Below are 13455 nucleotides of genomic sequence, written 5' to 3' on the forward strand. Positions count from 1 at the left end.
AATACTCAAATGCAACAATGACAAAACGTATTAAGCTAACTATAGTTACCTTTAAAAATTTGATTGGAAATAAACATCACCCTACTCCTCTCTGCCTACTTGCAAAAAAAAAAATAAAAACAGGTTTTATGCAGTCTATTTTCTATTACACATGGCACAAGAGCACAAGTAAGGAAAGAATAAGAAAACATGTAAGAATTACGCAGGAGGTGGCTACAGCAAAACTGAAGTTCAAATATCCATATACACTGGTATAAAGTTAGGGTAACTGCAACAGGCTTCAGCAAGGCTGTAGAGACATTAGCCTGTAGCAGAGGGGACAGGGCATGTGGCTTCTGAAGAAAATTCCGGAATTTCTGCACTGAACATTTCATCATGGCCAAATTAGTTTAAATTTATATTCATACTACCATATATACTTAGTACCGAGTGTGTATACACTGACAGTAAATTATTGGCAACACAGTAGTTGGTTTCAAAGAACAGTTAGCATTCAGTTTATTTACATACATGTGTAGTAGGAAATTTTCTGTTAAGAACAGAAAGGTTAGATCACTGTACATATAGATGACAAAGAGGAGCCTTCCTCAAATACACTTGATAGTTTACTTTCTTTCATTTACAAGCCTATGCGTCGAGTTGTGTACATAAGTGAAAGTATGACAAACTTGTGCTTTGAAAATTTCAAGAGGAAAACACTTTATATAAATAAATGCATGGAATTTATATATTTACAATACATACAGCACATAAATTACTTAATCCAAAACAAGGTACTATGGTACACTGACAGCCAGTTGTGCTGAATCCTGGACTTACTTTTCACGAGTAACATCAAGACTAACTGGGAGGTCTCTGGTCGACCAAAGAGCCTAGAAGAGCTTGGGGCATGTCACGACTCAGTTCTGAGGCAAAGCTTCTTGAGTGTTACGGTGCTGTGTGAGTGTTTGTGCTGTTAACCACCTACTATGTGCAAACGAGAGAGGCACTTTCTGTGTTCTTAATGTGTCATAAAACACCCATCAACTGAGAAAAATAATGTTTCTGGAGAATCTCTGGAAACATTTCAATGTCAGTAAATAGCCATTTATAGATACCTTCAATTTTTAAACATGCAATTCACTACTACTACTACTGCCTGTGTAAAGAGAGAAACTCGGAAATGTGGACTGTATGTACATGAACCCAACCCACTAAATGTAAATTTAGGGTCCTGGGCTTTAGCCACATTCTCTCTCTTCCTCCTTAAAGAGCTCAACTTGCCAGCTATGCAATGCTGACTTTTCAGAGAAAATATAGAGACTGCTGAAGATACTGCACTCATTTCCCAACATCATGTAAAACTCTCCTTGTGCTGGAGTGGATCAGATGTTACAGGCTCCCCATGTTGTTTAGCAGCATCCAGCAGCTTACAGGATCAAGCTTTTAAAAAGAAGTGGTGAAGCCACATCTCTGGAAAGTGGCTTCCTTCCTGTACTTCGGCTGCTGTTGTCTTTTTTCAGAAAGCATCTTCACCCTCTGCAATGTCAATGATCGTGTGAAGCAAGTCTTCAAAAGTCGGGCGTCCCTCTGGTTTCTAAAAATAACAAGAAGGCACAGCTGTGATCAGAAAACAATAAAGTTGTGTTGACTTTGACAAATTATTGGTCTTGATATCATTCTGTGACAATGAATTTACTGCTTCATTAGTTGTGACATGCAAAAATATCTCGGTGTAGATTTTGGATGTGTTGCTTAACCTCAGTAAGCATCACTTTCTTGCACTTCGAGAGAGCATAAATAGGTGTTGGTCTTCATAAATAGGTTTCACTCTTCATATAATTCATTGTTTTGCCAGGTGCCACACTTTTTCATTTTCTTCCCCATCCCACGTTCCACAGTGAATTGCTCCAATCTTTCATTTAGGCCAAGTTGTTGAGGATCCTAAGAATTTTCAGTGTCATACTCTGAAGCCTCTTTCACTTCAGTGTTATATTCTGGACTCCAAGATGAGACTGCATCATAGACATAGACAACTGCATCCTTCGTCTACTCTGTTTTCCATACAGTTCCTTATCTGTCATAACATCCTGTTTCTTTTGTCTAGTTGCAGCAATACACTGAGATAGTCTCTTCACTGACCTTGCTGACACAGTTATTTTAGCATCTTCTTGAATATCTGGGTAATTTGCACCTTCCCTCTATTTATCAGCCTCTTTAGATTTGTACCACCTGCTGAAGTCTGAACCCTCAGTATTCACTTCCCTCTACAAATCACTAATAAATTTATGAAATGAGGACTGAAGTACCTACAGTTAATCACACTTTATGATAAAGATTGACAGTATCTTGCCATTACTTGTGTCCTATCTGTGATTCGGATAGATTCTTTCTCTCCCATGTCATAACTGCTTAGATTTTATTAATAACCCCGATGAAACAAATAATTTTTAATCTATTAATTTATGTTCATATAAATACATATTAATACTCAAAGAGCACTAACAAGTAACTTATAATTATCTTCCAGATAATTTATTATTCCATTTTAATGACCATTGCAAGCAGGTTATGAAGTACAAACAAAATTTAATGATCTGTAGTTTCCCAGATCCTGTGAATAGCTTTTTTGAACTAGACACATTTGTCATTCCACAGCCCTTCAGGGCCCTGTTGTTTTTAATTTGTACTTTTTGCTGCATAAACCAATTGGCTTGTAAGTTTTAGATCTCCACTGGCTGGTTTGATGATTAATTGTTCTCTGTTCCAGCACTTTCTTCTCCAAGACAAGCGTAAAACACTATGTCATCTTTCTTACTGGTAAAGAGCAGTTTTTACCTAGCACCCCCTGTGGCAAAGACTAACTAGAAATATAGCTCTTTCCATTCTTGGTTTCCTCGACTGATATCTCAAAATTAGAGGCATCTCATTAAATGACCCTATCCTCTTATGAGACTTTCTACTTTACTACTACAAAAACATTTTTATACTGATTTCGTTGATAAAGTATTAGATTTCATGTTTGCTGCTCCTTTGACCTCTGTGAACATTGTACAAGTCAGTATCTTTCTGGGTTAGGAGGATTAAGAGTACAGTGTATTTCTATCTTTCTTTATAAACCTTGGGATTTCTATTTAGATGCAACCACAAGTTAATCTGTATTTTCTATACATTTTATAATCAGGTAACAAAGTATTGCTTTAAAAATATGCTCCATCGTTCTGTCATGTTTCTGTAACGATTAATAAACAGAGGCTATATGAAATCAGATTATTATTAATCAGTCCACCTCTGGTTGTTCTGAGTGATTTTATTTTTTTTTCTAGTGGTATTTGTATACAGATATAATCGTGACCAGCACAGATTTAGCAATTATTTCCTTTTGTTACTGAATGTCTTTGCGTACTTATTCCAACAGTCTGTTTATTTCACAGAAATTTCCTCAGTGTTTTTTCTTATTGCAGCTCTAGTTCAGTTGCAAACCGGGGGGAGATTTTTGTCTTGGCTATAAAGATACAAATAGCAGAGAGCTGGATACAGTCAGAATGCTGAAATAAAGATTAACTGCTGTTGCTAGATATACTTTTATTTTTTTGTCTTTGAATTGAGAAAGAAGTCAAGTACCTCCTGCCAGCACATCATCATCATTTCATACACCTGCTTACAGGCTAGTTTGGGCCGATACAAACGATGTCCTTGGCTAACCATTGTTACCACTTCATAGTTGGAGCTTTTTTCAAAGGGCATTTTTCCTTCCGTAAATACTTCCCACATTAAAACACCTAAAAAAAAAAACAAAACCAAAATAAGCAAATAACTTCTGAAAAAGATGTTTCTTTTGAGCCCTGGGCTCAGAATTTCTGATAGATAAACAGTTTGAGATTCAAACTTTAGAAAGAAAGTGTTCACATGTGTCATTGCTGAAAACATCTTATTCTAGTAGCATGGGTTTTAATAAATAACAGTTCTAAAGATCTCTATGCAAATTTATGCAAGCATAAAACCATGGCAAATGGTTTCTCTAAGCTCCTTTCAGATGTCTGAATCCCTCCCAGTAACTGGAGCTTTACTGCTAGAGCTTTACTGCTATTGATAAAATGTTAAAATAGTTCTTTCTTTCAACAATTAACATCTTACCAAATGACCAGACATCTGACTTGCTGCTGAATCGACTATAATTAAAAACTTCTGGTGGACACCATTTCACAGGAAATTTAGCCCCTGAGGAGCTTGTGTATTGGTCATCAAGGACATACCTAAAAAAACCCAAAAACAAAACCATAATATTTTTCAGTCAGCCTCCAAGCCTGGAAATTATAATTTAGATTTGAATATTAGAAGCTCATATTGCCACCTAATGGCCATGACTGTTAGCATCACACAATAAAATCAGCTTCTCTGGGGCAGCACTCTTTCAGTCAAGACCCACTTCATTTTTCTTATGACCTCAGAGTCTTCTCTTGTGATTATTAGCTATGCAACAGAGGTCTAGGCCACCTGCAAGTTAAATGTCTGTATCGCAAGAGAAAATGATGCAAAAGCATTAATTTTGTGCTCTGTTTTTCACCAACCAGTGTGAACTCACATGTCAGGGGACATGCAAGCTCAGGAGCACAGAAGAGTTGCAAAAGCCAAGAACATGGTCAAACCATGATGGCTTTAAGACCTTCCTTGTAAGAGCTGCTTCTCACCCCCTGCCTCACCCACACATCACCCAACTGATGTAGCACCCGTAGGTGCTAAGAAGGGTAGGAAATTAACCCCTCCCTCTGCCTCAGCACTTCGGCTAGCAAGATGCTTCTATGAACCATATACCCCAAGAGGATCCCAAACACACTGAAGAGCCTCTTTCTGTCATTTATTTACCAAAATACAGATTAACAACTATTATCTCTGCAGCATGAGCTCTGCCATCTGAGACACAAGCTCTAATATGCCTCCTGCATCGTTACAAGATTAAAACTTGGAAGATTTTCACAGATGCTACGGGAAGTTGCTAATAGAAGACCTGTCAGACCACAGATTCAGTTCAAAGCCAGGCTTCACACTTACTTTTCTAGAGAATAAACTGCCCAGTTTTGATTTTCCAGAATTAAATGAGTTAGGAAATTGACACACGACCAAAGAACAAATCAGCTTTAAATGCACTGGAAAAAAAATGAACCAAAGGACATTTCCTAGAGAGATCAAAAAAGATAACTTTTGCTTGTAATTTTGCTGGGTGGGCGTTGCCTACGGCTATGTACAAGGGTTAGGTGAATTTTGCCAAATCCCCACTCAGCCATACCTTGTCATTCCAAAATCCGACACTTTGACCACTCCTGAGTCACTCACCAAGCAGTTCCTCGCAGCCTGCAAAGGGAATGGTTAGAGCTGGATGAAAACCTTGCAGTCTCTTGCAAAGAAATTACAACAATCTAATGGGGAATTTGTTCTCATTGCTTAGCAAGTTCACTGATTTACTGTTCTCATTATGCTCTGGAATAAAAAGTAGATATGCATTTGCTTTTGATAGTATTGTTTTGACAACTAAACCATTTAAAAAAAAAAAAAAAAAAATCACCAGAAAAAGTTATCATCTTGAGAGATTCATGAGTGATGAAAATGGCACCAGTACAGAACAGAGATATGATATTATTTCAGTACAAATAGCTATCAACTCTTTATAAAAATTTCAGAGAGATTTTATTCCATTTTATCAGGAAAGAAACCTTGCATGTTTTTCTGTATGAGGCAGCTTTAGAGACTTGCTTAGAACCTAGAGAGCAAATTTAAACTACTCATAAGGAACAAAAGCAGTCATTTACAAACAGGCTCTTTCAAAAAGTAATAGATAAGTTACAAAAAAAAAAAAAAAAAAAATTTTTTTTTTAAAAGAGTGTATTGCCTAATGGGATGTTACCAGGTCTCTGTGGATAAAGCTGTTTCTCTCCAGGTACTCCATTCCCTCACATACATCTTGGCACATAGTGAGCAGGATGTCTTTACTCAAAACTCCCCGTTTCTGTCTCAAGTAATTGAGAAGGCAGCCATGCTCCATGAACTCCGTCACGATGTAAATAGGTCTCTGTTGTGTGCACACACCATACAGCTGAACTAATTTAGGATGTGTTAGCTTCCTGAAAAGATTAAGATCATGTCATTATTACTTACTTCACCCAGCCCTAGCTCTCCACCCCACAAAACTGAAAAAATATCACCTGCCCCAAAGTGTTTATAATCAGTATACGGCATCAGAGGCCTAGCACTGACAATCAAAGTGCCAAGCACACAACTCACATCATTACTTTAGCTTCTTCAATGAAATCCTCTTCATACATTGCACCTTCCCGAATTGCCTTGATGGCCACTTTATACTGCGCCCTCCATTTCCCAAGGCGTACTACGCCGAACAGACCGCTTCCCAGTTCTCTCATGAACGTCAGTTCCGAGGGATTAATTTCCCATTTCTCTGTAAAACAAAACAAATGAGAGCCCATGACTCCTGTATTAAGGAACCTGGTGAACTGGTAGGTGATAAGGAAAAAAAAAAAAAAAAAAAAAAAAAAAAAAAAAAAAAGAAACTGGATTACTAGCCAGGAATTTAGGGAGAAAACATATTAGAATTAACTTGAAAACAGAACGCTTCCATACCTCGCAAAACAAACAAACTTTTAGGTAGTCATGACCTTTAAGCAGCTCCTAACCAACACTGAAGGCAAAACTCAAACTTTTCTGAGGTCACTAATTACATACTGATTTTATTGGACTTGATATCAACAAGCTGCCATCATAGGAAGTTGCACTAATGTGTAGCAGCTGCTCATGTCACCTGATATGCTATGCTTAAAACAGGTTATTCCAAATTTATATAATAAAGGTAACCTCTCCATAAGATCAAAGGGCCAAGGTTGAGTCTGGAGAGTGGAGAGTTATGAAGGAGCCAAAGGCACAGCTCTTTAATTTGGCAGAGCTCAAGGTTTCCACAAAAGCATGGAGGAAGATGCCAAATTCCAGTGGAGGACCAGCAACATGTTCTGCCTCTCCTCACTGCTGCCCTTGGCACCACAGGCCTACCACCATTCACTATGCCTTTACACGCCGATCTCCTGAGCAAGGGTCTCCGAGGTGCAACTTGGACCCATGTAAGTTAGTATAGCAAAATCACGGTACAAAATCAGGTCTTTTCAAAATTTTTAGAAAATACTATAGCACCTTAACATTCATAAAATCATTAAAAAAAGATACATGCAGATGAATATAACACACAGTTACCATAGCTGAATCCTGCTGTTGTTGGTGCCGTCGTTTTCTTTGGGGTCACTGGGTAACGCAGCCTGGTAACGAGACCTGAGTTCAATGATAATTGAAGAGACACAGTTTACTTCTGAAATAGTGCCAGATAGCAAAACAGCCACTTGTTCACCGCACTGATTAACAATAAGCTTATTACTATATACAGCTTTGACCATATCTTCAGCTATTGCATTGTGTTGACTATTCAAAGTGGCCACAAGAGGTACACAGGATCACTCACTACATCATCTTTACTGGTGAGAGATAGATATAGATATATGCATACTTATTTGGGTTTCACAGTTATGCTGGCACCAATAAAGTCTGAGGACCCCTTTCATAAATCAGATCAGAAAGATTATCTAAAACTCACATGCTACTTTTGATCATTTCCATTGCACACACAAATCCCACCAGTATCACGGGGGGATTTTATATATACAAAATAAATGTTGCATGCTAGCTGAATATTCTCCTAAAATCTTGTCAGAACTTGACATGACAAAAGGAAGGAAGCAATTATAACTGATTTTTCTAGTTATTTTTAATAAATGAGAAGCAGGATTATGTTTTTGGAGCATATTTTCCAGAAAGGCATTTTCCAGAATCTGATATAAACATCTGGAAAATACAGCTCATGGGTGAAATTTATGCACAGAATGGACTTTAAAAAAACCCAACAAACTAAATTAGTATTCGTGCCTTGAATCTGATTCCTAAACTCTCCCCATACTATCATACAGTGGGAGGACACCAGCATCAGCCACCAGCTATAGATCTCAAGTGTCTAACCTTTACAGAGACTCATCCTTAGGGACTTCCTGAACAACACATTACTATTCTCCTCATCTTTTTGCTATATGGAAAGGTAAGATCATTTTAAGTGGTGATGACCTGCAGGTAAAATAAGCTAGTGCCTGGAGAATACTCAGGGGAAATGCCATCCCCACACATCTGCTGTAGGTTACAGGCAGCTGTTGGAGACACCATGAAGAACTGAAGGAATGATTTCTCCTGACTCGATAAACCTGCTCTTCTGTTACTCTGACAACAACATTTTTAATTTTTTTATTTTTTTATTTTTTACATAAAACTTTTCAAATGATTGCTTATATTGAAAAAATGCAAAATGCAGTGTCTGGTGACTTCCCTAAGAAGGATCTGTAAAAACCTAAAAATCTTCAATTAAAAACCCCTAAAACCACCTCACAACTCCTTTTCAAATCAGCCCTAAGCAACGGGAAAAATTCAATTCATCTACCTGCTGCATTATGTCTATGATACTCAATTATTTCTGGAATGGAGTTAAAGAGATGTTTTTCTGCGAGGTAGTACTGCTTCGGTGATGTCACTGTTTCTTTTATATGGTAGTGTCTTATTCCTGATGAACCTTCTCTGGAAAAATAACAATAATAATAGCAACAGTTAGTAATAATATAATGTCATTTGTTGTGAATTTTTAAGAAGACAACATTGACTAGGAAAAGAAAATTGAAAGGGCCAGTGCAGGTGTCCAAAATCACATGCTTCAGGAACAGTTCAAATATCAAAGATCTTGAGCACTGGCGACTTTCCTTCATCTCAGTGCTTACACCCAGTTGAAGATTAACCCATAAAAGGTTAATTTTCAGCCTGGTGAGTTCCCTGATCCAGCTCACCACACACTAACACAAACACTTGGGCTGGCAGGAGGGAAAAGACCAGATAGGGTGGGAGAGCAAGACTTCTTTTGGGTGGAGGTTCAGGTCTATGGTGGATTAACCAAACATGACCTAACCATGAAATCCAGAAATTCATTTTAGTCACCCATCTTTCCTATCACAGCAGCTCTCATTTCTTTGGTGAGATCTCTCTTGGGCTTTTCTCCAGCCTATGGAATGGAGACAGATGCAAATGGATTTGGATGAGACAAGGTGTGCAGAGCAGCCACAGAAACTCACCCTCCAAATTTTGTATAAAGGGAAACTGTATACAGGCCAGGCTGACTTGAGTCTCTCACCACAAAACCACCTTCTTTATCCTAAAACACAAGCACATCAACAGTTTTGTACAGGTGGTTTTAAACTGCATGCCTCTTCTACTCGTTCTGGGATTCACACATGCCAAAACAAGCATTTATTTTAATAAAAGAAGCTACTTTACATTAATTTCATAGTTAATACCACAAGGCTGCTGTGCTCACCTCGTTTCTGAGGAGCTGCTCTGCCTTGCTTCTGTTCAAGTTTCTGCTGTACCACCTGCAACACAACATCTGTAACCAAACCTTCTTCAAGGTGCATGATTTACATAAAATGCTATAAAAAAGTATTACAAAGCTACAGATTCAATAATTTTATAAGCGAAGGTCAAGAATTGTTAATGTACAAAAATCAGTCTCTACTACATTGTGCAGTTATCCCATAAAAATGCCCTGAAACAAATCCAATGAGACCCCACAGATGGCAATAAAGTTCAGGTAATGGAACTAATTTTGCATTAAAACCACTTCTCAAACGCACACAGACTGATGGCAGCAGTTGCTCTGAAAAGCAGCCCAAGGGCAGGCTGGCAGCCCCAGGGAAGCAGCTGCCTGCACACCAGCAGCCAGGGCTGGCCGCTAATTCATTCAGTAACTTCACGGTTCTGATTTTCCAGGGAGGACCCACCTACCAAAGGAGGTTGAAAGTGAATTAAATGTCAGGGTTGCACATCCCCGAGTTCAGTGCTGCATGGGCAGGTTAAAGCAGCCACAGAAGCACTGACATTTCAGCCAGCTGCAGCGAATAATATAAAAAGGAAAAACACACAGCTCACAAATGGCATGGTGCAATCATTTTGAGCTATGCCGTCACAGCAGTAACCAAGCAGGGAAGTGGCACAGCAGCCTCTAATCAAGTTCTGCTGTTCCAGAGATAGTGGTTTCTTGCAGTCGGTAGATGGCCTGGAGTAATCCTCCTTGGCCTGCACCGTGACTCAGAATTACAGCCCGAAGGCGGTAAGGCACAACGTGGCTGAACCAGATAAGGCAGCCCAGTTCCTTCCTTCCCTTTCTGCCAGCCCCACAGCCCAGCCCAGAGCAGGGCAGGGCTATTAGCAAGAGCCTCTAAAATGAGAAAGCAACAAAACCCAAGTAATTCCCTCCAGTAAAGCAGAAGGCAAAATCCCAGATGAAATTCTATTTTATGTCAAAGCAGAGCTATAACTCTCACACGTGGCTGAGAGCAGAGTTTTGGAGCTACTAATGTGGCTTTGTGAACTGGTTTTAATCATTATTTCCTTACAGCTCCATTTTATCTAAAAGTCATTAAATATATCTTAAGTTCTCTGGCACAACAGTTTATGCTATACTGAAATTTGAATAACAACAGGCTTGGAAACCACAGTGTTAAATTTTATGCCAATATTCTTAAACAAGTATTCCATAATTAAACATCAGTTGGAACAAAAATCTTTAAAATAGTTATACTTTTATAGCTGATAAGTTACATGCATACAGAGACTTAAAATGCATGGTGTGATCTATTTTCTTGAAAAGTAGAACTGTCTTCCAAAAATCTCTGATCTGCTATGTTTACTTTGAATGATTTCCACTGTTTTCTACTCTATCTTACCGCCACACACTTTAGAGACATGTCACTTAATATATATATATAAAAAAAAAAAAAAAAGCAACATTCGGCACACAGATAAATTTCCTTTAAAGTTTCCCTTTGTCTATCAGAGCCATGGGAGGGGCTTTTTTGCTTTAATAGTGATAAAAACCCTATGCCTGATGGCCATGTCACTAACTTGACCCAACATTATAAATCACAGCAAAATCAATGAGGAGAATCGGAATATATGTCTATTTCAAATATTTAAGGTCCATCTCTGAAGTAATTGCTATTCTATGAAAATAATTGCTTACAAAACTTTAAAGATACATTATCATTCTTAAGGCATAAGTTTCATTTTATGTTCTTCCAGATTTTAATTCAAATATTCACTTACTCATATTGATCAAGGTTGTTGGACTTCTTTCCTGTTACGTAGTTGCTTGGAATATATCCTTGCTTTCTAAAAGATATGTAATATATAATCTGAATGCAAACATGTAAAACTGTATGCCTAAAGACAGTGTTTCGTTCTGCTAATTAGCAGAGGTACCTCACTAAATTATTTATTACTGACCCAGCCACTCTACTGCTAATTATACAGAAACTAGTTTCCCTCATCAGCATTTCTACATGAACTTTCAGTGTGCCTAGAGAAGTGACATGGGCAGAAGAAGTGTCCAAGAAAACCAGCAGAAGAGGTGAAGAAGAATAACCCTCTGCTGCTCTGTCACTTCTGCACTTGGAAGTCCCAGTCAGTCACTGGAAATACAGTTGGAGCCGGCCACAGCCTGATAGCTTGCAATTAGCCCCAACATACTGCAACAGGGGCCTGATAAATACTGAAGTAAGGAAGCTTTCACCTTTAAAACTACAGGGAAAAATTTTAATACAGGGAAAGGAAATTTGTAGTCATTAAGGCATCTCACTGCAACTCATTCAAAGATTGCCCCTAATGATCCAGCTAAATATGGTGATTATTCAAGTCAAAGTCGGAGCCTGCTGAGCTGTGTGTTAACCACATTTCTCCCTAATGAGCCATTCCCCAGGGAAGCAGGAATATTGTACCTGCCTAGCAAGGTTTTGCAGGCTGGCTGATGCTTTAATCGGGAAACCATAAGGCCTGACAGGAAATATAACTGGAAAAGCTTCCAGTTCCTCAACAGTCTTTGCACTCCAACCCCGCTATCTATTGAGAAGTGAACTTTTTTTAATTGGTTTGTATGTGGTAATAAAGATATGGATCGGATTTCAAGGCTGGGGTCCAAAGTGGAGTCTTAATATAGTTATTTGTTGACACAGAGTCAATATAAACTACTACAACATGAAAACAGCCATATCAACTTTATAAGAAGAAATAAGGAACTCATGTTTACCCATATTTGTCTCTTGCCTTCCACCAGTGAATGTCATTCTTCTCAATCACTGTATATTCTTCACCCTTCTCTAATCTTAAATCATGATGTTCTGTAGGCTCAAAGTCATACATTGCTACCACTATCTCCTCTTCGTTACCATTTTCTTCAACTGGTGGAACAGGAGGTGGAGGCCTTCGCTGAAAACAACCCAATATTAATATCATCCCACTCTGCCCCATTATTCCACTCCACCCAACCAGTGCAAACCAGACAAGCATCCTGGAGGCAAAAGCTGGGCTAGCTTCAGGTTGCCCCAGGAGCTGCAGTGGCCCAGGGAGGCAGCCGAGATGGGTGCATGGCAGACAATCACCCAGGTGCCATCCATGGGGATAGCTCACACTGCAGCCAGTAAAGAAACAATGCCAGCCAGCATTTGATTTTCAACTGCCTCTCCCACCAGGAGTACAGATACAGCTAATAGGTGCAGCTAAATTCCAATAAGATTTTTTTAAACCCTGAGATGGAGCCTGATGCCCGTTGACACATACAGAAATAGACCTTTGCCCCAGGATGTGGAAAGAATCTCAAGAAATTTAAACACCGTCTCAAAAAGCACCAATTATTTATTCAGTATTTTAAAGACTCTACTTACTGCACTTTTTTCTGGCATTGGAGAGGGCAATCTCATTACACCTAGAAACAAAGCACAGGAAAGGATTTGTGTCTATCCATTTAGCTATAAATTTTAAAACTAAATAAAAGTTTTGAATTACAAATGTTTTAATTTCTTAACTAGCCTTCAGGACAGCTTAGTAAGTCAGAAAGCAAAGACAGCTCCAATTATGCATTGGGAAAATGTTGACTGAATATTCTTGCAAAAACATCCTAAATCAGCCAGCAGACTATGTTCACCACAGATTTGGCAATGTCTATGCCACACCAACGCATGCTAGACAGAGATCCCTGAACCAGCACTCATGTGACAAATAAAAAAGGGACAGAGATAAAAAAAGTATATAAAAAGGAAAGGAAACAATGTTCTTGTCACCATGATAATTTAAAGGTCTGTTACTATTAACATCTGCTCTTTTAAAAAAATAATACTCCTCCTGACCATTGCTTTGCTAAATAAGGCATAAAAATTGTATGTTACAACACACTTCTCTCAGATCCAAGAGTACTTTTTCTCCTGCACTGCTTTCTTCCCCCCATGCCTACAAGGTTGAGCTATATGTCGTATTTTACATCTTGCCAAATAAGGCTGGCCATGG

The 13455-nt window shown here is 38.5% G+C and overlaps 1 protein-coding gene across 2 annotated transcripts in view; it reads right to left on the reverse strand.

Moving 5' to 3' along the window:
- Nucleotides 1–479: 479 nt before the first annotated feature.
- Nucleotides 480–13455, reverse strand: part of TEC (tec protein tyrosine kinase) — a 52426-nt gene continuing 39450 nt past the window's right edge. The window contains exons 6-18 of one of the 2 annotated variants that reach the window (XM_026847265.1): nucleotides 12837–12877; nucleotides 12203–12381; nucleotides 11224–11289; nucleotides 9437–9491; nucleotides 9195–9274; nucleotides 8516–8649; nucleotides 7234–7308; nucleotides 6259–6430; nucleotides 5882–6098; nucleotides 5267–5331; nucleotides 4117–4235; nucleotides 3604–3761; nucleotides 480–1576 (exon numbers count right to left, since the gene is read on the reverse strand). In XM_026847265.1, coding sequence (XP_026703066.1) covers nucleotides 1499–1576; nucleotides 3604–3761; nucleotides 4117–4235; nucleotides 5267–5331; nucleotides 5882–6098; nucleotides 6259–6430; nucleotides 7234–7308; nucleotides 8516–8649; nucleotides 9195–9274; nucleotides 9437–9491; nucleotides 11224–11289; nucleotides 12203–12381; nucleotides 12837–12877 — 1439 coding nt within the window. In that variant the 3' untranslated portion in view covers nucleotides 480–1498. The remainder of the gene's footprint in view (nucleotides 1577–3603; nucleotides 3762–4116; nucleotides 4236–5266; nucleotides 5332–5881; nucleotides 6099–6258; nucleotides 6431–7233; nucleotides 7309–8515; nucleotides 8650–9194; nucleotides 9275–9436; nucleotides 9492–11223; nucleotides 11290–12202; nucleotides 12382–12836; nucleotides 12878–13455) is intronic. The other variant, XM_026847266.1, reaches the window with a different exon arrangement.

This window comes from Athene cunicularia (genome assembly GCF_003259725.1).
Source record: "Athene cunicularia isolate RWA chromosome 4 unlocalized genomic scaffold, athCun1 chr4_part1, whole genome shotgun sequence".
Lineage (NCBI taxonomy): Eukaryota > Metazoa > Chordata > Aves > Strigiformes > Strigidae > Athene > Athene cunicularia.